Source organism: Canis lupus, chromosome 22, assembly GCF_048164855.1.
Source record: "Canis lupus baileyi chromosome 22, mCanLup2.hap1, whole genome shotgun sequence".
Taxonomy (NCBI): domain Eukaryota; kingdom Metazoa; phylum Chordata; class Mammalia; order Carnivora; family Canidae; genus Canis; species Canis lupus.
Genome location: NC_132859.1, coordinates 26,002,620 through 26,023,893, shown reverse-complemented (window position 1 = coordinate 26,023,893; position 21,274 = coordinate 26,002,620). Strand labels below are relative to the sequence as shown.

Sequence of the window (21,274 nt, the reverse complement as noted above, 5' to 3'; positions counted from 1 at the left end):
AGTGTGAGGTACCACCTCTGCCCTAAGCCTGCCTGGGTTCCCTCCTTCCTTTGCAGATGAATAGGATGCTCTGTATTTGCTTTGCATTTCATCTGCTGAGAGTTCTGAGTGAGACCACAGTGGAATAAATTAGAACAACAGTATGCATGGAGCAGTGTGTAGTTCACAATTGTTCACAAAAGGTGCTTTTTTCTAGGTAGCTTTTAAATGTCCCTCCCTGAGGAGTATTTGCATTGAGTAGGGGTTGTCCTAAGGACCTCCAGCTTCCAACACCTAAAGGCAATTTGTGATGGTTGACCTGCTTGCAGACAGACAACCAGATTAAGGCTGGCCCAGCCTGAGGGAAATGCCGTGCTGTTCCCTCTGCCTGCTACAGTTCTAACCAAGGCTGAAACTCTCAATGTGCAGGGTACCTGCATGTAATTCCAGGCAAAAATCCTATGCTGGGGGCTGGTGGGGACTGATATTAGGTAAGTACTTTAAGGTAATGACAAAATAGAAATCCTAGATTAAAAAAAAACCCAAATGTAAGAATATCTCATAACCAGCTGTCAATTATTTTATTAGTTTATATATTTATGCATTATTTCTTTCCCTAAAGGATTTGAGGTCACTCACAAGGAATATGTACAATAAAATAATGATAATATAAAGTAAGGATGAAAAGTCAGGAGGAGGGAAATAGAAGTAAGAATAGAAGGCAAGGGGCACCTGGATGTCTTCAGTCAGTTAAACATCTGACTTTTTATTTTTATTTATTTATGATAGTCACACAGAGAGAGAGAGGCAGAGACATAGGCAAAGGGAGAAGCAGGCTCCATGCACCGGGAGCCCAACGTGGGATTCAATCCTGGGTCCCCAGGATTGCACTCTGGGCCAAAGGCAGGCACTAAACCGCTGTGCCACCCAGGGATCCCTAAACATCTGACTCTTGATTTCTGCTCAGATCATGATCTCAGGGTCCTGAGAATGAGTCCTACAACAGGCTTTGTGCTGAGCGGGGCGTCTGCTTGAGATTTTCTCTTTCTCCCTCTGCCCCTTTCCCACACACTGCTCTCTCTCTATCTCAAATACATAAATAAATCTTTAAAAAAAAAGAATAGAAAGTCAACATTTGGAGAAAGAAGATAAATATATAGGCCATAAGGGCCTTGGAGTTTCCAGAAACTTTCTTCCAGAAAGAATTTTAAATTTGAGCTTCCTAGTAGCCAAAGGAAAATAGAAGTTTATTCTGCAGCAGAATTGTCACCATCAGAGAAGCTATATGCCAAATCTTTTTTAGAGAAAGTGATTCTCTTTCTTTTTTTTTAAAGATTTTATTTATTTATTCATGAGAGACACACAGAGAGAGAAAGAGAAAGAGAAAGAGAGGCAGAGACACAGGCAGAGGGAGAAGCAGGCTCCATGCACTGGGAGCCCGACGTGGGATTCGATTCCGGGTCTCCAGGATCACACGCTGGGCTGAAGGTGGCGCTAAACTACTGAGCCACCAGGGCCGCCCAGTGATTCTCTTTCTAGTACCTTTTTTTTTTTTACAGTTTATAATTTTTATTTTGAAATAGTTTAAGAATTGTAAGTAGTTGCAAAAACAGTACAGAGAGTTCCTGTGTTATCTTCACCCAGCTTTGCCCAGTGGTGATAGATTACATAACCTTCCACCATGAGCAGAATCAGGAATTTGTCGCAGTTCAAATAGTATGAGCTCAAATAGACTTTGTTTGAACTCCAGAAGCTTTTACATCTAGCTCTAGTTTTTAAGAGAAATTCCTATGAGCTTTGGAAAGAAGTCCCCAACTGGGTGACAGTGTCCTTAGAAGCATCCCTATGACAAACAAAATAATGAATTTTTTAAAAAGATTTTATTTATTGTTTATTTGAAAGATAGAGAGTGAGTGAGAGAGAGAGAGTACAAGCAGAGTAAAGGGCAGAGGGAGAAGGAGGTTCACCACTAAGCAGGGAGCCAGATGTGGGGGCTTGATTCCTTGACTCCGGGGACCATGACCTGAGCCAAAGGCAGACGCTTAACCAACAGAGCCACTCAGGTGCCCTTGAAATAATGAATTTTATGTGTACATTCACAGGCTGCTTTCAGAGTTGTTTTTACATCACAAGTTCAAAATGGACCCCCCCCCCCACCCCGCCCCGTAAGGTTTTTGGGAGATTAATTGAGTCCCTGGTATGTGCTGTTGGCTCTGCTGAGTGACCCCGGCAGCCCCTCCCTGCAGTCACCTTCTTCTCCCCTCCATGCCCTCGTGAAGCCTCTCTCCTCCACCCCACCTGACTTTAAGAATGTCCACTCTGCACTCAGAATTGCTCTAGATCTGCTCACAAACAGGTTCAAAATTTCCTTTGTGTCCTCTCTATTTCCTTTGTGGTTGGGAGTGGAGGAAAATCCAGAGGTCTAGGACTGGGGCCTCTGGTGGCTGTGAAAAGAAATCATGCCTCGGTGAATTCAGTGGGTGCAAATCAAACCGAAAACATTACTAAGGCAATGGCTTGGGGGCTGGCTGTTTTCCAGCTCAGATAGGAGAGATGCTTAGGGACAGAGAGGCCTGCATGTGGCATTCTCACGGCTGCAGTTTTATAGGGACTGAGTCTGTCACTGGAGGGCAAACAGGGCCATGCCTTTTGGAGGGATGGGTCTTTTCCCTCCTCCAATCCACCGATCACAAGCACCAGAAACAGCACCAGTGTGTGGTGTGCGTGTGAGTGCATGCATGTGTGCGTCCTTGAAGAAAGTGGTTAAAGAGCTTAGGCTTCAGACTCATATTCAGATTTGAATCTTCACCCTGCTGCTTCCTAACCCCTGGGGTAATATATTCAATATTTACAAGCCTTAGTTTCCTCCTCTGAACACTGGATTATATTTACCCCTTGGGCCTGTTGTGAGAATCTAAGAATAATTATAGGCACTCCATAGACAGTGGCTCTTTTATAGCTCTCTTGGAAAAAAATGTAATTAGCATGTATACTGTATTTATGATTATCTTTGTAAAACATAATAATCTTTAAGCAACCACCCTACAGTGTAGCGTTAGATGCTGCCTGAACCACTTTTGGAAGACTTGTTTTTCCACATCTGCACCAGGGGAATGCTCCGCTTCCAAGCTTTTGTAAGGAACAAATGTTTAGCTTAGCACAGTGCCTGGCCTGTAGTAGGGGCTCCATCAGTAAAAGGGATTCCTATTGAAACTCTAGCTATTTGGGACCACACTCCTCACACATTCCTCAAAGTCAGGAGACAGGAGAGCTTTCTGTCCTGCTAAATAGCTGGTGAGCCCAGGGCTACTGACTTCCCTTCTTTGGCCTTGGGGAACATGCTCCACGGACCAGGAGTCTAGCTGATGATTCAAGCCATGGATACTGGGGCATCGCCACTTCCTAGCTGTGCAAATGACCCTGGGGAGCTGCTTAGCGTCTTGGTGCCCTGGTTTCCTCAGGTGGTAATAACAGCACCCACTTCGCAGAGCTGCTGTGGGGAGGATTGGCCTTCATAAAGCACAAAGCTGCCATCGTTAGAAGCTGTACCATCACTAAGAAGATGATCATGGAAGCTCTTCCAGCCTGGAAATTCTGTGTTCTTGACTCTTTGGGGCCCACTACAGGTAGGCGAGGGGAAAGCAAGAGGAAAAGCCAGGGAAGCCGGGATTTCGAAGAGAATTTGGTTAAAATTCCTCTCACTCCAGCTGTCTTGCTGGAGGATTTTCTAGGTCTTGTGGAGAGATAGAACTGTGCTCTTGCTTCACAGTTAGAGAAGATGGAGAAGAGATGAATGGGATAAAGGAGTGTGACTGGGATAACTTGACTAAGCTGCCAGCTTTTGTTGAAAAGCCAAGTGGGTTTCTGAGAGCTGTTGCAAGGCTAAGGGAGATGCCCCCCAACTCGAGCTGCGGTGATGAGTGCCCTGGCAATAACAGTTCAGACACAACTGTCACCTGCTCTGCAGAAAGCAGCTCACACAGCCTCCAAGACATAAACAGACAGCTCTGGGGCACCTCTTCAGGCAACCGCAGGACTGCTGGGAGCCGGAAATAACAGTGGAAATAATCTAGAGTTTCAGGAGAAGACAAGCATGGGCTCTGAGTGAATCCTGTGGTTTACCAAAAGGCCCAGCACTCTTGGCAAAGTTCTAGAGTGCAATGCTAACTATTAGAAACAGAAGTTTGGCAAGGCCTTGTGTCTCAGGGCACATTAGATACTTTTCAGAGGAGCCAGGAATTGATTATTTTGTTTCTGGTGAATAGAGTGACTGGGTGGAGGGGCCTGCAGACAGTGTAGGCTGTGTAGCCTCCAGATACCAGTGGCAGGAAGTCGGACCCACTGTATGCATGGCCTTATGGAGGGGGTCCATGGTCATCATTCCAGGGATGGGAATCATCAGCCTGTGGGTAGCCCTGAGTCTTGCGGGGATGGGCAGATAGGATGAGCCCCCTCCATGCCCACAGACCCAGGTAGTAGCACAGAGTGGAGGAGGGTGTGACACTTGATGCCCTGAAATTAGCTAAACCCCATTCACCTTGCTCAAAACCTGTCAGTTTATCATCTTGGGAAAATTCTATATGTCACATGGACAGAGATCAAGCTTTGGCATTAAGTTTTAACCTTGAATCTGTTCTTATGTGGCTTGGGCAAATGACATAAGCTCTCTGATAACCATCCTGTCCTTCCTTTCAACAATTTCCAGATCCACAGACCCAGTTATATCTATAATAATTAAATCTTTTTTTTTTTTTTTGCAATCCTTTTGATTCTAACAAGTCCTTTTTGAGCATGTAATATGCTTAACCTCCATTTTCTTATCTGTAAAGTGGGGGTGTTAGAAGGGTCAAATGAGTTAATATATATAAAGTACTTAACCCAGTGCCTTACTCATAGTAAGAGTTCAATAAATATTAGTCTTTATTTTTTCTTGCAAGCCTTCTGTGTGCCAGGATGCCTCTCTAGGCCTCAGTTTGTTTATCCATAAAATGAGGATAACAAGTAAAGTTACTTTAGAGGGCTATGTAAAGATTATATAAACAAAGAGATGCTTTGTTCATACCAAACTTTCAATAAATGGAAACTGTTGCAGTTTTTTTAGGTTAGTGTTGTATGCTGGCTAGTTTCTGGTATTGCTTCTCATCATAGAAGACTGGTCTGGTCAGGTGTTCTAAAAATAATGATCCCTGATATTTGTAGGATTTTCCCATGTGCTTTGTCATTTAATTCTCCTTCTCATCATGGGGGCTGTTGCATTGCCCAACTCCAGGGGGTGCCATGCCCCCACAAGACCACGTGATGGTGCCTCTTGGAGTTGTGCAGCATGAGGGTGCAGTCTACCACAGAGGATCTCAGACAAGTGACTAGAACTCATATAGATCCCCTGCTGGACCCATCCTCTGTATAACACTAGCCTAGCAGTGAGATGTTCTCAATTGCTCAGGCAGTCTTTGGGAACAAAGTCCTGCTGTACACCCAAGTGGCCTTGGTGGCTTCCATTTTGTTTTGTTAAAATACAGGAAGAATTCTCCTTGAGAGACTAAGGCTTGTGATAGCAAGCATCCCCTCATCCCTTATTTGATATGAGTGGGTAAGGTTGAGGAGATCCTGAAGGAACAGAAGGAAATGTGGGGCCCTCATCACTTGTGTTTGGGGACCCTGGTCCCCTAATATCACCATGGGGACATGAGGTCCCTAAGGAGAAAGAGGCACAAGGAGGGAGGTGGGGAATGGGAGTAGAAGGCAGGTGGTACTACAAACCTACCATCTGCTTCACAACTGCTCTTCCTGCCCACTTCCCACCAATTTTTAGAGCTTTGAGGGGTGGGGAGTGAGAGGTGTAGGTAGGCCAGAACGAGGGAGAGAGGTTAAGTAGTGATTCAAAGAAGCTATTGGAAGCCTCTAAAAAGCAAGCAAAAAAAAAAACCCAAAACAAACCCTCTAAAAGTCCAGCCAAGATTGTTTAAAAGGGGATTTAAAGTTCATTTAGCGCAACTCCTCCTTGCAAGTGCTCTTTTGTTGGATACAGAGTGAGCACACACTCAAATGTCTACAGAGACTGTCAGACAGCCAGGGGACAGTGACCCGACCCACGGGGGTTCCAGTGAGCTAGAGACCACATGGCCTCCCCAAGAGCAGCCAGTATTACCAGGAGGAAATTCAGCTCAACATTGCCAGATCTTTCTGATTTTCAGAAAAAAGCCATAAGCCTGAATTGTTTATGGGAAATCTCTCAATTTTTAAATGTTGGTCACACTTCCAAAAAAAACCTGTGGCCAGGGGCGCCTGGCTGGGTCAATCATTAGACCATGTGACTCTAGATCTCAGGATTGTGGATCCGAACCCCATGTTGAGTACAGAGATTACTTAAAAATAAAATCTTAAAAAAAAAAAAAAGTAAAACTGCAGCCAAACAACATATCTGCGACAGAACACAAGCCACGGGCTGTCATTTTGTGACATCTGAGTTATCCCTAACTCCAGGGACTCCTGTCCCTTCATCCCAGGCAAGACTTTGCCTTCTGCGCATCTTTTCCCTTGAAGACCCTCCTGCTGGGAGCTGGCACTGTGATTACAGTACAGCCTGAGCCAGGAGACTGGTCTGGAAGGAAGAATGTGAGACTAGGTGTCAGAGGGCATGTATCATGTGCGCTGAAAGAAGACCTATGCCATGCTCAGACCTCTGAATCCCTTGTGAGTAAGGGAAGTAAGGGACTTTGAGCTGGTCCATAACTTCTCTGGTCCTAGTTTTCACATATGATGAAGGAGGGGTTCACTCACTATGCAATGTCTAGACATTTCCAGCTTTGCTGTCTGCAATCTGTTCTCGGCACGGGGGATTGGGGAAATTAGGGTGTAATGTCCTATTAATATTCACTGTAGCCATCACCCAATGAGCGTTCCTATACACCAAATGCTTGCTAAATACATACGCTATCACATGTAATCCTCCCAAGTGCCCTTTGGAATAGGTATTTTCATGTGTGCAGAGATGGTCACTATAATTCTATAATTCACCCTCATATGCGTGCTCCTTTGCAACATGACTCTGCCACTTTTCTCATCAAGAGGGGCGACCTATTTCATCACTCCCTGAACCTGGCTGATCTTGTGACTTCCGATAGATAGAATGTACTGGAAGCGATATTCTGGGACGTCCAAGGGTAGATTCCAAGGGGCCTTGCAACTTCTACTTGCTGCCATAAAATGCAGTGTAAGGAAGCCTATCTACTCTAACAGAAGTTGAGAGGCCACTTGGAGAAAAGCTGAGGTGCCCCAGGAGGGGACCAGGGTCAGCTGCTAGATACATGAGTGAGGCCGTCTTGGATCCCTCAAGCCCACCTGGCCTCCAGATGAATGACAGCAGCCACAGGAGGGACCCCAGATGAGGGTGGCAGAAGAAATGCCCAGCTAAGTCCAGTCCTAATTATAGACTTGTGGATAAATGGTTATCGGTTTAAGCCACCAATATTTTGAAATAATAATTCTATGGGCATAGAATTCATATATCACAAAATCCACCCTTAGAAAAGTATACAATTCCGTGGTTTCCAGTATATTCACAAACTTGTGCATCCATTACCAGTATCTAATTTCAGAATATTTTCATCATCCCCAAAAGAAACCCATTACCCATTAGCAGTTACTCCCCAACCCTCTGGCAACCACCCTAGCTCCAGGCAAACACTAATTTGTTTTTTATCTCTATAGAGTTTCCTACTCTGGACACTTTATGCATATTAATGAAATCACACAATATGTAGCTTCTTCTACTCAGCAGAATGTTCTCCAGGTTCATCACTATGTAGCACATGTGTTAGTATTTCACTCCTTTTTACTGCCAAATAATATTCCACTGTTTGAGTATGCCACATTTTGTTTATCTAATTGCCAGTTGATGGACAGTTAATGTTTCTGTTTTGGGTTGTTCTGAGTAATGCTGCTATGAACATTCATGCACATGTTTTCATGAACTTATAAAACAAGTTTTTAGAACATAGGAAATATGTTTTCAATTCTCATGGGTGTATACCTAGGATTGGCATTGCTGAGTTATGTGGTAACTGTTTAACATTTTGAGGGGCTGCCAAACTGTTTTCCAAAGCAGCTGTATCATTTTGCAATCCCACCAGCAACATGTGAGGGTTTCAGTGTCTTCACATCCTTGTCAGCATCTTTGATTGTCTTTATTTTAGCCAGTGGGTGGTAAAATGGAATCTCATTGTGGTTTTTGATTTGTGTTTTTCCTTACTGGCTAATGGTTTGAACATCTTTGCATGTGCTTTTTGGCTATTTCTATGTATTCTTTGGAGCAATGTCTATTCGAATCTTTGCCTATTTTTAAATTGGGTGTCTTTTGGTTGGGTTGGTTTGGAAGGGTTCTTGATCTATTCTGATACAAACTCCTTATTAGATTTGCAAATATTTTCTCATTCTTGGGTTGTCTTTCACTTTCTTAAAGCACAAAAGTTTTTATTTTCATGAAGCTCAATTTATCTGTTTTTTTAAGCCATTAAATTTTGAGGTGGTGTGTATGTAGTGCTAGATAATGAATACACAATCCCATTTTAGAGATGAGGAAACTAGAGCCCAGAGAGCTTAAATGACTTGTTTTAAGTTACATAGCAGATACCTGATTGGGCAGTCTGACTCTTCTTCAGTTTGGTTGCCAGGAAGCTCAGAGTAAGGAATAGGATATTTTGTCATTGAGAAGGTTCCATGGATTGCCTACCTTCGATCTCATTTTCTCTTCGATCTTGACTTTCCCTCTTCCTATCCAGTCATCTAACAGATATTTAATGATAACCTGACACCTGAGAAAGATGAATTAAGCAGGTATGATCCTTGAAGCAGAACCTATGGTGCCCTGCCCACACCTCCTTGAGCCATAGCAGTACAGCAGCCTGCCTTCCAATTGCCTAAGGGCTTTCTCTGCCTACTGGAGATGCTCTCTCCTTTGTTGGCCTAAAGAGCTGGAGAATCGACCTCCCACCCTCTCCTGAGAGCTGCCCTCAACCAGTGACTAAAAGTGCTGAGGTGGGCACCTGGGTGGCTCAGTGGTTGAGTATCTGCGTTTTGCTCAGGGTGTGATCCCGGGGTCCTAGGATGAAGTCTCACATCAGGCTCCCCACAGGGTGCTTGCTTCTCCCTTTGCCTATGTCTCTTCCTCTCTCTGTGTGTGTCTCTCATGAATAAATAAATAAAATCTTAAAAGAAGGGGTGGGGGCAGAGGTATTAATACCCAGCAACCCTGACCCTGAGGAGGTTGGACACATAGAGATGTGTGTTTCGTAGCGCCTCGCAGGTTCCCAGCAGGCTGAGCCCTGGCTGCCCACAGAAATAACTGACCTTTCATGGCCTTCTATTTTCTGCTCCATGGTCCTAGTCCCCAAACAGGGCTCCCTGGCATCGTTTCCAAAACGAATTCTCCTCTCAGGGTTTGCTTTGGAAGAACCCAAACTAAGATAGTCTCTGATGTCATGGAGTTTATAGCCTCTTAAGCTGATAACCAAATACTTATCTAACAGCTGTAGCAAGTGCGCCAAGGAGACACTCAGGACTTGGGCAGTGATGTGAAAACCAACACCTGAAGGGTGGCCTGGATGCAGCTGAAGGAAGGTGTGTGGGTGGGGAACAGTGTTCCTTACTGGCAGATGTCACAGCCCCTGCTCAGGCCTGGAGGAGAAAAGGAGATTGGGTATACCAGGAACTGAAGGGAAGATATTCCAATTTTATTTCCCCTTATCTTGATTAACATTATATTCATAGCAATTTTTCTATTTTTATGATGTATTTTTAAATCCTTGAGGGAATAAGGTTGGTAGGTAAACAAACTCTCTCCCTGGGCAAGAGAGAGCCTTGCAAGGGGCCATGGGCAAGTCATTTAGCCTCTCCACATCTCACATTCTTTGTCAAGTGGGGATGCACATTCTCCCTGCTGTGTCTCTGCCATGGTTTTGCTGGGGCAATCAGTGAGGCGGTGCACAGGGATAGCTTTTGGACATTGCAAGGTGGTACCCAAATGTGACAGGTAGTTGTGAAGAGGTTCCATGAAGAAATGCATGTTCTTATTATTTACTAATGGGGTTACTTTCTTTGTCTTTCAACCATGTCGCTGGTGGATATCTTACTCTCTCAGTTATACATCCAAAAGCTCACCCTGACCTCATTTGTCCATCTTCTGAGTGCCAGCAACAGGGAAGGAAGACCGAGGGCTTTGGAATCAAATCAACTCAGCTTTGAATCCTGACTCTATTTACATATCCTAATTAGCCAACACAGGGATGCTGATAGGTTTCTATTACCCAGGGGTGCTGCTTGGATTAAAGGGATCATCCTGGCCCAAGAGGGCGGCTGAATAAATGTTAGCTTCATAGCTTCACAGTCCAAGATCAGAGGAGTCCAAGGTCTGTGTTTGCCCTCTCTGCATGCAGCTCCAGGATCCCCTGTGAACTCAGAAAACGCATTTGGGTGATGATTCTGAAAAGGATGAGTCACAGCTTTGCACCAGATGGCCTGGCTTTGGCACAAACACTGCCCCCCACCCTCCAATTTCCTCACCTGGCTAGGGCAGAAAGGTTTCTGCTGGGTTTTCTGTTTGGGGGTTACTGACCTCCAGCCTCCACCAAATAGGCAGGGGTCCCCAACTCAGATGAGTTTCCATACTGCTGCCTTGAGCCCACCAATGTAACAACCTGGTTGCTTATCTGCATCCCACATGCACCCCAAGCTCGTTGGGTTTGGGGCTGGGTCTTGCTCACCTTCTCACCTTTCATAGTTGCTAAATAAATATTTGTTCAATGAATGAAGGTAGACATTGGTCTTGCTCACAAGGAGTATACAGACTGGTTGTATAAACAGGAGGGTAATACATAGAGTCAGTCACATTCTGTGAAAATCCCAGGGCTCAGTGTATTTTGTCTGTAATTGGTAGGGCTCATCTCAGGAATACTAATTCTAGGCCAGGCCTGGAGATAGAAGGGCTGGGACACAGCCTGAGGATGATCCTTTGAGGGATGGACAACATTCCTACAAATGAGAGAGAAGGATGGGACGGGCTGGAGCCTATAGCTGAGGCTAACGCTGCCAGCCTATCATTCCCCAGAGTTGGAGAGAAGTCACACAAGGACCGCACAGTCCCCTTCTCTTCATGGGGTCCTCAGAAGCCTCACAACCTTCTTCTCAGGGACTCCAAGCAGCTGTGGCTTTGCTCTGATCCTGGCTCCCCAGCCCTGGAGTAAAGATGGGCACTGCCAGGGAGTCACTGGCCTGAACCCTGACCACAGCCTCTGAGACACCCTGGGACAGTAGTCCCCCTAAAGGCATAGCCTCCCCCAAATGGTGACCAGGTGAACTTTCTTGCTCCTCTATATCAAGGAGTTTGATATTCAGACATAGAGAGAGGGTCAGCAGTTGGTAGCAGGTCATAGAACGGGCAGGAATCCAAAGATGAGGCAGCAGAAGCCAAAAGGCTGCCCAGTGCCTCTCGGATGTTAACATATACCTGATCCACCTGCCCGCCCTGGGGCATCTCTGCCAATGAAGATTTGGATCTAGGAGGTCCGGTGGGGCCTGCGATTCTGCACTTCAGGATCTAGATGCTGCTGACCTCTGGACCAGAGCTTAGGTAGAAGGCAGTGGTTTCTAGTGGCAAGACATTGGCAGGTAAGTGGCTGTGAGGGCAACATGAGCAGGCTCTGGGGACAGCAGCCCCTGGAGGGTGTTGGGAAGGCCCAGGCCGAGAGGTAATATGGCTTGGGAGCCTCTTTCTTTTCCTCCTCCCGCAGCCCCCTGCCCTCCTCCACAGATTGTCCCTACACCTCACTCACCGTGTCTCTGCTCCTTTGTACCCCAAAGGGAAGCTGCACATTCGAGTCACTTAGGAGATTTCCAGTGAATTGTATTTAATTGGTTGATCTGAGGTGGAGCCTAGATAGGCGTGATGATTTGTAAAACTCTCCAGTTGATTCTAATGTGCAGGCAGGGCTGTGAACCATTGGCCTCATCAGAGTTCCTGAAACTCTGACATGAATGTAAATCAGCTAAGGATCTTGTTAAAAAATAGAGATTTTCATCTATTTAGTAGGTTTGAGTGGGGCCTGAAGTTCTGCATTTTTGATGCTGCAGGTCTGAGGACTAGACTTTCAGTGGAATTACCAGTTTTCCTAAGGATTAAAAAAGATAAGACGGGAGTTAACCACCTCTGATCTGATCCCCAAGCCTCACCTGAAGCACAAAGACTCTGCTGCATTGACTACCAGGAGTACATTTGATCTCAGAGAGTTATAGTCAGCTTGTCTATACCACAAGCCCACTGAGGGGTGACAGATCCAGGGTGGAGATCCAGGAGGCGTGCGGGGTGGGGGGCAGCTCTCCCAGCCATGGCTGCACTAGGCTTGAGGAGTGAAAGCTTGGAACGTGTGTATTCGCTTTGTGACTCGGCTGGCCAGGGCTCGGAGCCAGCACTCCGACTGTCCACACTGGGTTGTCTTCCCTCCCTTCCTGGTTGGGAGGGTGGATAAGCTGAGTCCCAGCACTAGCTGTCTGCCCCAGCCTGCTGCTTCTTGCCCTCCCCTCCCTGCCCCTGTCCCAGGGCCGTGGCCACTTGCTCAGATTTATTGATGCCTGCCTGCCAGCTGTCTTCTCTGCCTTTTGCAGCCCAGGTGTCAGAGCCAACAAAGGGGTAGGGAGTCAGCCTGGGGTGGCTCCCTGCCTGCCGGGAACTGACCAGACAGGAAGGTACACTAGACACAACCCTCTCCTTGACAACAAATCTTTTTGTATTTTTAAAGACTATTTATTCATGAGAGACGCAGAGAGGCAGAGACACAGGCAGAAGGAGAAGTAGGCTCCCTGCAGGGAGCCCAATGCAGGACTTGATCCCAGGATCCCAGGATCCCAGGATCCCAACCTGAGCCAAAGGCAGATGCTCAGCCACTGAGCCACCCAGGCGCCCTATGTTGACAACAAATCTGCTGCCAAAGTGGCCTCTGGACAGGAGGGAGGGAACAAAGGAGAGAAACCCTTCCTGTGTCTCTCCACCTGCTGTGAAATGCCACTGCCCACCTGGTGCCTCGATGCCCCAGTTCTCAGCCCTGGCTGTGCATCACAACCACCTGGGGAGGCCTAGGCCCTCCCCGGGCCAGCTAAATAGGAATCTCTGGGAGTAGGGCCCCAGTATGAGTAGTTTCTAACACTTATCAGGTAATTCCAATGTGCCACAGAGTTTGTGATGATTTCGCAGCCAGTGGGGGTAGAAAATAACTCTTTGATCAGAGATAGGACAGTGACGTGATGTCCACAGCTGCCTACTCTGACTTTTCTCCATTTCTCATTTCACTCCTAGGCCCTATGCTCAAGAATATGATAAGGACAACCTCTGTTTGGACTTGAATACAGAGAGGGGAAGTCATCACACATTCTATCTCATTCAACCCCACTCAAGGCTGTTATTTTAGCTACATTTTAGAGGAAACTGAGGCATACAGAAGTTGAGTGGTCCCCCAGGGTCCCCCAGTAAGAGCTGGGGCTGGGATTCAGCCCCAGGTCCGCTGTTCTTTGGGTATATGAGTTAGTCACAGTTGTGGGGATATAAACCAGGGAAACATGGACCAAAATAGAACACGAGTTATAAATTGACGCAAGTAGGTAGTGCAAAGCCAGGTATGGAGCTGACATTTATATTTAAGTACAAAACTCTGGGTCGTGAAAGGGGACTGTGTTCTTCTCTGCCTCTCTTTTCTATTTTCCAATCCCAGGACTACCTCCTCCATGGAATCTTCCAGAACTCTACTCCCTCTTCACTCGCTGTCTATATCAGCAGTTCCCCAAACTAACTTTTAAAAATCAGATCACTGCCCTCCAACTCCGAACTATGGAGAGTCTCCAGCAAAGACGCTTGAAAATCTACATTTAAAAAAAAGCAGTACTGGGGAATCTGACAAGTACATACTTGGGTGAACCAGTGATATAGCCCCTTGCTGCTCAAAAATGTGGTCTGTGGACGAGCAGCACCAGTACCAGCTGGGAGCTTGATGCAAGTGTAGCATCTGGGGCTGAACCCCTGGCCTACTACATTAGACTGTGCATTTTAACAAGATCCCCGGAGTGGGGGCGGGGAGGGGGGTTTACACATATTTTAAAATTCAAGAAGTGCAGCTCTGTCTAGCCTGTTAGGTATAGAGGGTGTCCTCAGATCAGCAGCATGAGCATCACCCAGGAAATTTGTAGAAACCAAATTCCTGGGCCTTACCCTTGACCTACTGAGTCAGGCACTGTAGGGGGGGAGCCCAGGAATCTGCATTTTTGTAAGCCCTCTAGGTGATCCCATGTGAACTCAGGTTCGAGGGCCACTGCCTGGACCAGGCTCAGTCAGAAGCCTCTGATCCTGGCAATCAGTGGCCCCATGCTGGATGCCAGGACGATCAAAGGAAAGCTAGGCCTAGAAGAGCCTTGAAAGCCGTCATGCCACACAGGGCTGAGTGGGGCAAGACCCATTCTTCCCCAACCCCCTCGTGGAAGGCAGCTTTGAGGGACTGAGTCAACCCTAATCTTCAGACTGGGGCTCTTTATTTCATCTATGTATTCATTCACTTCTGGTCCCACCCGTGTCCCCAGGATCCTGCCCTCCCCATAGCATGGCCAGTCTATGGGGCTTCATGTGTTCTTATAAAGAATGCACTGGTTAGTGTGCATGGAGCTCACTTTTCCCAGGGATGTCATGCTACGGACCTCTTTTCTGCATCTTGCTACACTCCGCGTGGTGCTTAAAGGCCTCCCTCGATCACTGTTGTGCGCCCAGTCTGTGGCCTCTACCTCCCACAAAGTACCTCTGGGGCTGCACCCAGCTCCCCTAGCGCCCTCTGATGACGTGCTCCTGTAGCTTCCCACTCCTTAGTATGCCCAAGGACACTGTGACAAATGTCCTCCTCCGTGTCTTCCTGTGGACCCATGGGAGTTCTCCCTAAATTTGTAGGTGGAAAAACTTGAAAAACTTGAAAAAACTTGAAATGCTTTCAGCCCAAGTGACCTACCCAGGTAGTTAAGAACATGACTTTGGTGCCAGACACACCTGGTCAGGTAACCTGGCCTCAGTCCCTTCACCTTTCTGTGCCTCAGTTTTCATATCCATAAAATGGGAACGATAATAGGATCTAGCTTATGGGTTCATTATGAAGATTAAATGAATGAAAACCACTTAGCAGGGGCCCTAGCACATAGTAAGTGCTCAGATGAATGTTCACTATAATTTGGCCTTTATTTCCAGGGCCTGCCTTTTGATTGTTTGCACTGATTTTTTTTTTCTATTTTGGTTTTCCATCATTACTGATTTCCTTGCATGCCTCTTTTCAAAATGACCTTCCTAGAGGTCCTTAGAGAAAACCTATGGCCTGGGGGGTACGGGTGGGGGTGATAAGCAAAGGCCAGAGTTGGTTTGGAGATTTTGATGCATGAATTGGGGCCAACAGGACTTGTCTGGGTTAGGACAGGCTTGGTTAGGTAGGACACCCTGGGATGGGAGGTGCTTGGCACACTACAGCTGAAGACAGAGGTACTGGGATTTCCAGAATTCTCCTAGCCCTAGTGGGAAAGCAGTGCATACAGCTGTATTCTTCACACATAGCTGTTCTTTTATGAGCTGTATTTGGGCCTAGTTTTAAAGTGGTGAGGGAAGCAAAGTCGCGTCAACCTGGAGGGAGAGTAGGGGGTTATTGCCTCACTTTTGCAGATAACCCCTTGTGTGTCCTGAGAGGGGCCCCAAGGGGAGACACCGGCACCTGGACTGCAGAGGGGAGCCAAGAGGCTGGGGGCCCAGGCCCCAGCCGCACAGGCTGCATGGAGTGGCTGGGGCCAGCAGAGGGTGCCACATACCTCTACACAGAGCTGACAGCTGGCCTGTGATGACCAGGGCAGGCTGGGCACAGGGAGGCCAACTATCCCTGTTTGCCTGGGACTGAGGGGTTTCTCAGCCGGGAAAGTCCCAGACAAACTGAGACAAGTTGGTTACCCTGGCTTGAAGAGGCAACCACTGAAGCGGTGCACACACATACACACATATCAGTGCATATTGTACACATGACACAAAATGTACCCACATTCACACCACACGTGCACAACACACACCCCTGCACTTCACACCACAGGCATAAACTGTAACACACTTGTACACACATGTGCACAACTTGCCCAACACATTTATAATATACACACAACACACTCAATGCACACATGCAACACACACCAAATGCGTGTGCACACATGTACCCACAAACATGTAAAATACCACATGTGTAAACTCACACCACCACATGCACAGCATACACAATACGCACATATACTACCTACAGGCACACAACACACATGCTGCAAAATTCACCCATACTTGTACCACATGCACACAAACACTCATGCACTTCACACTGCATGGATAGCATACATAGCACACATACACATATACAACTCAAATAATAAGTTTTTACCACACATGTGCAACACATGTAACCCACACTCACACAAGCACATCATGCACACGTAACACAGTCACAACACAGTATCATGCACTAGTATACCACAGAAACACAAACAAAACAAAACCCCAATTACAACACACACATGCACAATGCATATCACACCATGTGTAAAACATGCATGGTCATACAAGTACCACATGTGCCACTTCATACATTAACGTGCACATACATGTGAGAACATGAACACATCCACAACACACAAGCATATGTGACTACACACCATATAACTCATACCTATGCACATCACACCACAACACATGCAGTCACTAGGCACACAGGCACCACATAATGTACTACATACATGTACTGCACACAACACATAACTCTAATGCACACACAACACAATGCATACACAACATACACATGTACAAACACACACATACAATGCACACACAGATATGCATATGCACAGCACAGTTGCATAAGGCAGACACACACACAAACACACACCTGTAGATAGCCAGAGACCCTCCTGTTTGATGTTTCATTGCCAGCAATGATTGTTGTTATTGTTTATGATTACTGGCAAAAGGAAGACATTCATTCTTATTCTAAGCCAAAGAAAAAATGTATCCAAAGAATCTGAAAACAATATATTCTTCATTAAGCCATCATGTCTTTACCATCTGCATGGAAGAGACCTGAGCATTGAACAAACATTAGTAACCATTTAGCTTTGGTTGTAGTATATTTAAAACTTCTGAGAGCACAAAATTGCACTGGCGTGGACCTGGCTGGGCCTGGAAATTTCCTGAAAAGAGCCCAGTGTGGGGCTTGATCCCAGGACTCTGAGAAAATGACCTGAGCCAAAGACAGATGCTTAACTGACTAAGCTCCCCCAGGAACCCCAAAAAGAGCTTTTTAGCCAAGACCTGAAGTTGGAGCAGCAGGGTTGGGATGGGTAAAATGAGTGAGCACCCCCCCACACCCGTAATACAATCTAAGGAGCCACTCTCAGGGGCAGACCTGCATTTGCATTACCCTGAGGGTGAGTGCCCAACAGTGAGACCAACAGGAACACCAGGGATCAGAGGAGTACATGGTTTTGCTCTTGACTGCAGCTCTACATGGATCCATTCACCTAGAAGTTCAAAACATGTGTTTGATCGCAGGGAAACTCTCTGGGCTCTAGGAAGAGCAGTGGCTTATAGAGATGGGACTTCCCCGAACTAACCAGCTGCCTTGGCCCTGGATGCTGGACCAGAGCCCTCCTCTGCAGCCAGCCATGGTGATGGTGGGGGAGGACAGGGGATGTACAAGGCAAGCTCTGCATCTCCCTGGGTCCGGCCTGCATATTGTCACACTTCCCAGCTTGCCTTCTGTGGTGGGACCACACTCCCAGGCTAGGCTGCATCTGCACAGCATTCTAACCCCTGGGCACTGGGACTGTGCTCTTACTCTAGTAGACTAAGGAGGGCAGCATGGAGTGGCAGTCCAAGGAGACTGGAACTTCTTGGATTCAAAACCCTGCGTTGGTAGCTGCTAGCTGTGTGACTGGACAACTTACTTGACTTCTCTGTGCCTTGTTTTCATACCTATAAAATAAGCCTGATGGTGATACTCACACTCATCTTACAGAGTTGTAAGGACTAATATATGAACAGCTCTTAGATTAAAACTAGGCACATGGTAGGAGTCACATAAATGTTAGTTTCAATTGCTCTTTTGGCCCAAAATGAAAGCAAACAATAACAACAATCATAATATCAAAAGTATCAGAGGCAGCGTGTTGGAGCTAGAAGGTAGGTTGGAGAATGTCTACCCAGGCTCACTATGTGTTGTATGGATAAGGCTGTTTGACCTGATAATCCTGAGACAGGATTAGAACCAGGATGGGGAAGCCAAGAGCAAGTAAGGGGCCCTCCTTTTCGCACCTGGTTAAATCACTGGACTAACCCAGACTTTCTCACTCAGTGGTTCTGGAATGTGGTCTGAGACTCTGCATTTCTAACAAGTCCCCAGGTGATGCTTCTGCCACTAGTCCAGGGACCACACGTTGGGAATTGCTGCCCTAAGGACGGTGGAGGCAGAGTGGAGAAAGTTGGCATCCCTGAGTCCTCCGCAGATAACGGGCCTGGGGATCTGGGGAAGGGAAGCCAGGGCCTTACTTACAGTGGATGCCGTACCTCGGGCAGCGCCCTCTGCAGGGGGATGCGGGCACTGAGCGCCTCCTCCAGGCTGAGCGGGGTCAGCTCATCTTCAGCTACCTCCCCATCCTCCTCCTCCTCGGCTGCCCAGTCCTTCCCTGGAGCCTCTTCATCCTGCCTTCTGCTCGGCTGTTTGATGAGCCGGTAGGTCCCACCTCTCCTGCCCTGGGTCTTGTTCCTTCTGGCCCTGGGCGAGGCCACTGCCACCAGGAGCTGATCCTCCCGCAGCGAGATAAAGGGGGGCAGGCCCTCCAGGGGGCCATACTCTTGGCCCTCGTCCTCGGCCTCCAGCACCCATTCCTGGGATTCCCCGAAGTCCAGGCGATACCCAGCATCCGGGCTGCGCTGGGCGGCCCGGGCTGTGGCCGCAGGGTGCGGGGCGTGCGGCGGAGGGTGCAGCATGGCCACCATCAGCAGCGCGCACCCCAGCATCAGCAAGAGCAGCAGGAACTGCAGTCTGCACGGTCCATGCCTGCATCGCTTCCTTAGGAGCATGTTGCTGGAACTTGCCAAATGCAACAGGTCATATTCGAGTTCGCTGCCTCCTCCCGCTCCAGGTTCCTTCAGGCTTGCAGGAGAACCTGGCTTCCTAGTTCCACCTGGAAGTTTTTTGCTGGTCACTTAACCTGCTCCTTTCCCCCCCATCTGACATCTGTGTAAGAGTGACTTCCACTTACAATCAGAAAGCCACGGGACCCAGGTCCCACCCTGGCTCCTCTCTGAGTGGACTCCTGTTAATTGCCTCCTGAAAGCCCATTCACAGGGTCTTCACATGGAATTGTTTTGCCCCTTTTACCCCTTTTATCTCCTTGGGGAAAAAAATTATTCCATTCTGCTCAGGTGTCTAGTCCCACGTGTTTCATCTCCCCCCCTCGCATGATTGGTCAGGTTGCTATGCGATGTCTTGGAGGGAGCTGGTGGGTCCTCGGTCCAGCAGAGCTGACAGTCGTCCTCCTTTGGACGCTTCAAGTCAGGTCAGATCAACAGATGTGAAGCCGGCAGGCAGCGCCTGATCTCCTTTCACACATAGCTCTGCGCTCAGCTGAGAGCCCTCTGCCAGACACATCGGAGCCAAGCGTGCGCCTCGCTCCTGGTCCTAATGCCCTCACTGTTCCCAGGCTTTGCACAATCCCACGGAACACAGCTCCGGGGCAAAATAAACACCGTCACTGCCAAGACCAAACCCAAACAGGAACATCCCAGGAGTTCAGATTTGAATCTCGTTCATAGGAAGACTTCTCTCCCCACCCACAGGGGCAGGAAAGAGTATTCCTTCCTGATTTCAGAAGGGCTGTATCTGTATCTATCTAGATGTAAACAGCTAACTGTTTATTTGCACCCTCAGCCTCCCACAAGTGATCTGGAAAGTTAGGCTGAAGTCTCCCTCCTTCTTGAGGACCGTGGTCCTCATCCTTCTGAAAATCAGGGAAGCTGGGGGGAGATGCTCCTATAAGCCCCTCCTGCCCCCAAGAGCTTCTAATGCCTCCTGTACACGGCCAGTAAGGGGAACCATCAGGAGAGAAGGGGCATGTTCCTTCAGTTGTGAAACCTCCTTCATTCAACCAACAAATATTAATGAGCACCTACTATGTGCCAAAACTGTGCTGGGGCTGGAAATCCAACAATGAGTAGAACACCAAAATTTGGGCCTCAAGGAGTTGACATTCTAGCTAGAGAGACAGGCAGATAATTAATTTAAAAATGCAGTGGGCCAGGTGGTTTGATAAGGGCTAAGGAGAAAAGTGAAGCAGGGGAGAGCTGGGGAGCATGTGATGGGAGTTGACGAGGGACACTGTGTAGCGAGGAAAGGTTTCACAGAAGAGTTAGCATCTGTGTAAGGAGGAGGACCAGGCAGCGATATGGGGATGAGCACTTGGGGCAGAGGGGATAGCAAATGCAAGAGTCCTGCAGCGAGCATATGCCGGCCTTTCCAGGAGCAACAGAGAACCTAAGTGGCAGGAATGGAGTGAGGAGGGCAGAGTGTGATGAAGAACAGGATGAGAGAGGTATGGGGTGGGGGTGGGGGTAAGTGGTGAGGAGGGATCATGTAGAACCTCGGAGGAGGGCATTGTAGGGATTTTGGCTTTTCCTCTTTCCTCTGAGTGAGATGGGAACCCTTGGAGGGTTGTGAGCAGAGGACAGACACAATCGACTTAGATTTGAATGGTATCACTCTGGCTGCTGTTTCGGGATCAGACTGGGGGAGCAAAGGGCAGAAGCAGGGAGACCAACTCAGACACTGTTGGAGCAAGACATGGTGAAGATGTGGACCAAAGTGGCCTCCTTGGAGGTGGTGAGGAGCAGTCAGCAGGCATATATTTTTTTTAAAGATTTTATTTATTTATTTATTTATTTATTTATTTATTTATTTATTTATTTATTTATGAGAGAGAGAGAGAGAGAGAGAGAAGCAGAGACACAGGCAGAGAAAGAAGCAGGCTCCAGGCAGGGAACCCAATGTGGGACTAGATCCCAGGACTCCAGGATCACGCCCCGGGCCAAAGGCAGGCGCTAAACCACTGAGCCACCCAGGGATCCCCCAGCAGGCATATTTCAAGGATGATCCTATAGAACCTGCTAATGAATTGATATCTGTTGTAAAAGAAAGAAGAGTCAAGG

General features: G+C 47.5%; 1 protein-coding gene and 1 long non-coding RNA gene across 3 annotated transcripts in view; both read right to left on the bottom strand.

Annotated features, from left to right (window-relative positions):
* The window catches only part of GALNT15 (polypeptide N-acetylgalactosaminyltransferase 15), a 48,411-nt gene extending 28,571 nt beyond the window's left edge, over window positions 1-19,840 (bottom strand). For both annotated transcript variants that reach the window (XR_012014959.1, XM_072792866.1), the window contains exon 1: window positions 18,621-19,840. Coding sequence is in view for 1 of the 2 variants with exons in the window: in XM_072792866.1 (XP_072648967.1) it covers window positions 18,621-19,150 (530 nt within the window). In the remaining variant the exon portion in view is untranslated. The remainder of the gene's footprint in view (window positions 1-18,620) is intronic.
* LOC140614065 (uncharacterized) lies at window positions 9,690-11,787 on the bottom strand. The gene is made up of 2 exons (XR_012014960.1): window positions 11,483-11,787; window positions 9,690-10,424 (listed from the first exon to the last, which is right to left on the bottom strand). It is a non-coding gene; the product is annotated as an uncharacterized lncRNA (long non-coding RNA).
* Window positions 19,841-21,274: the final 1,434 nt, after the last annotated feature.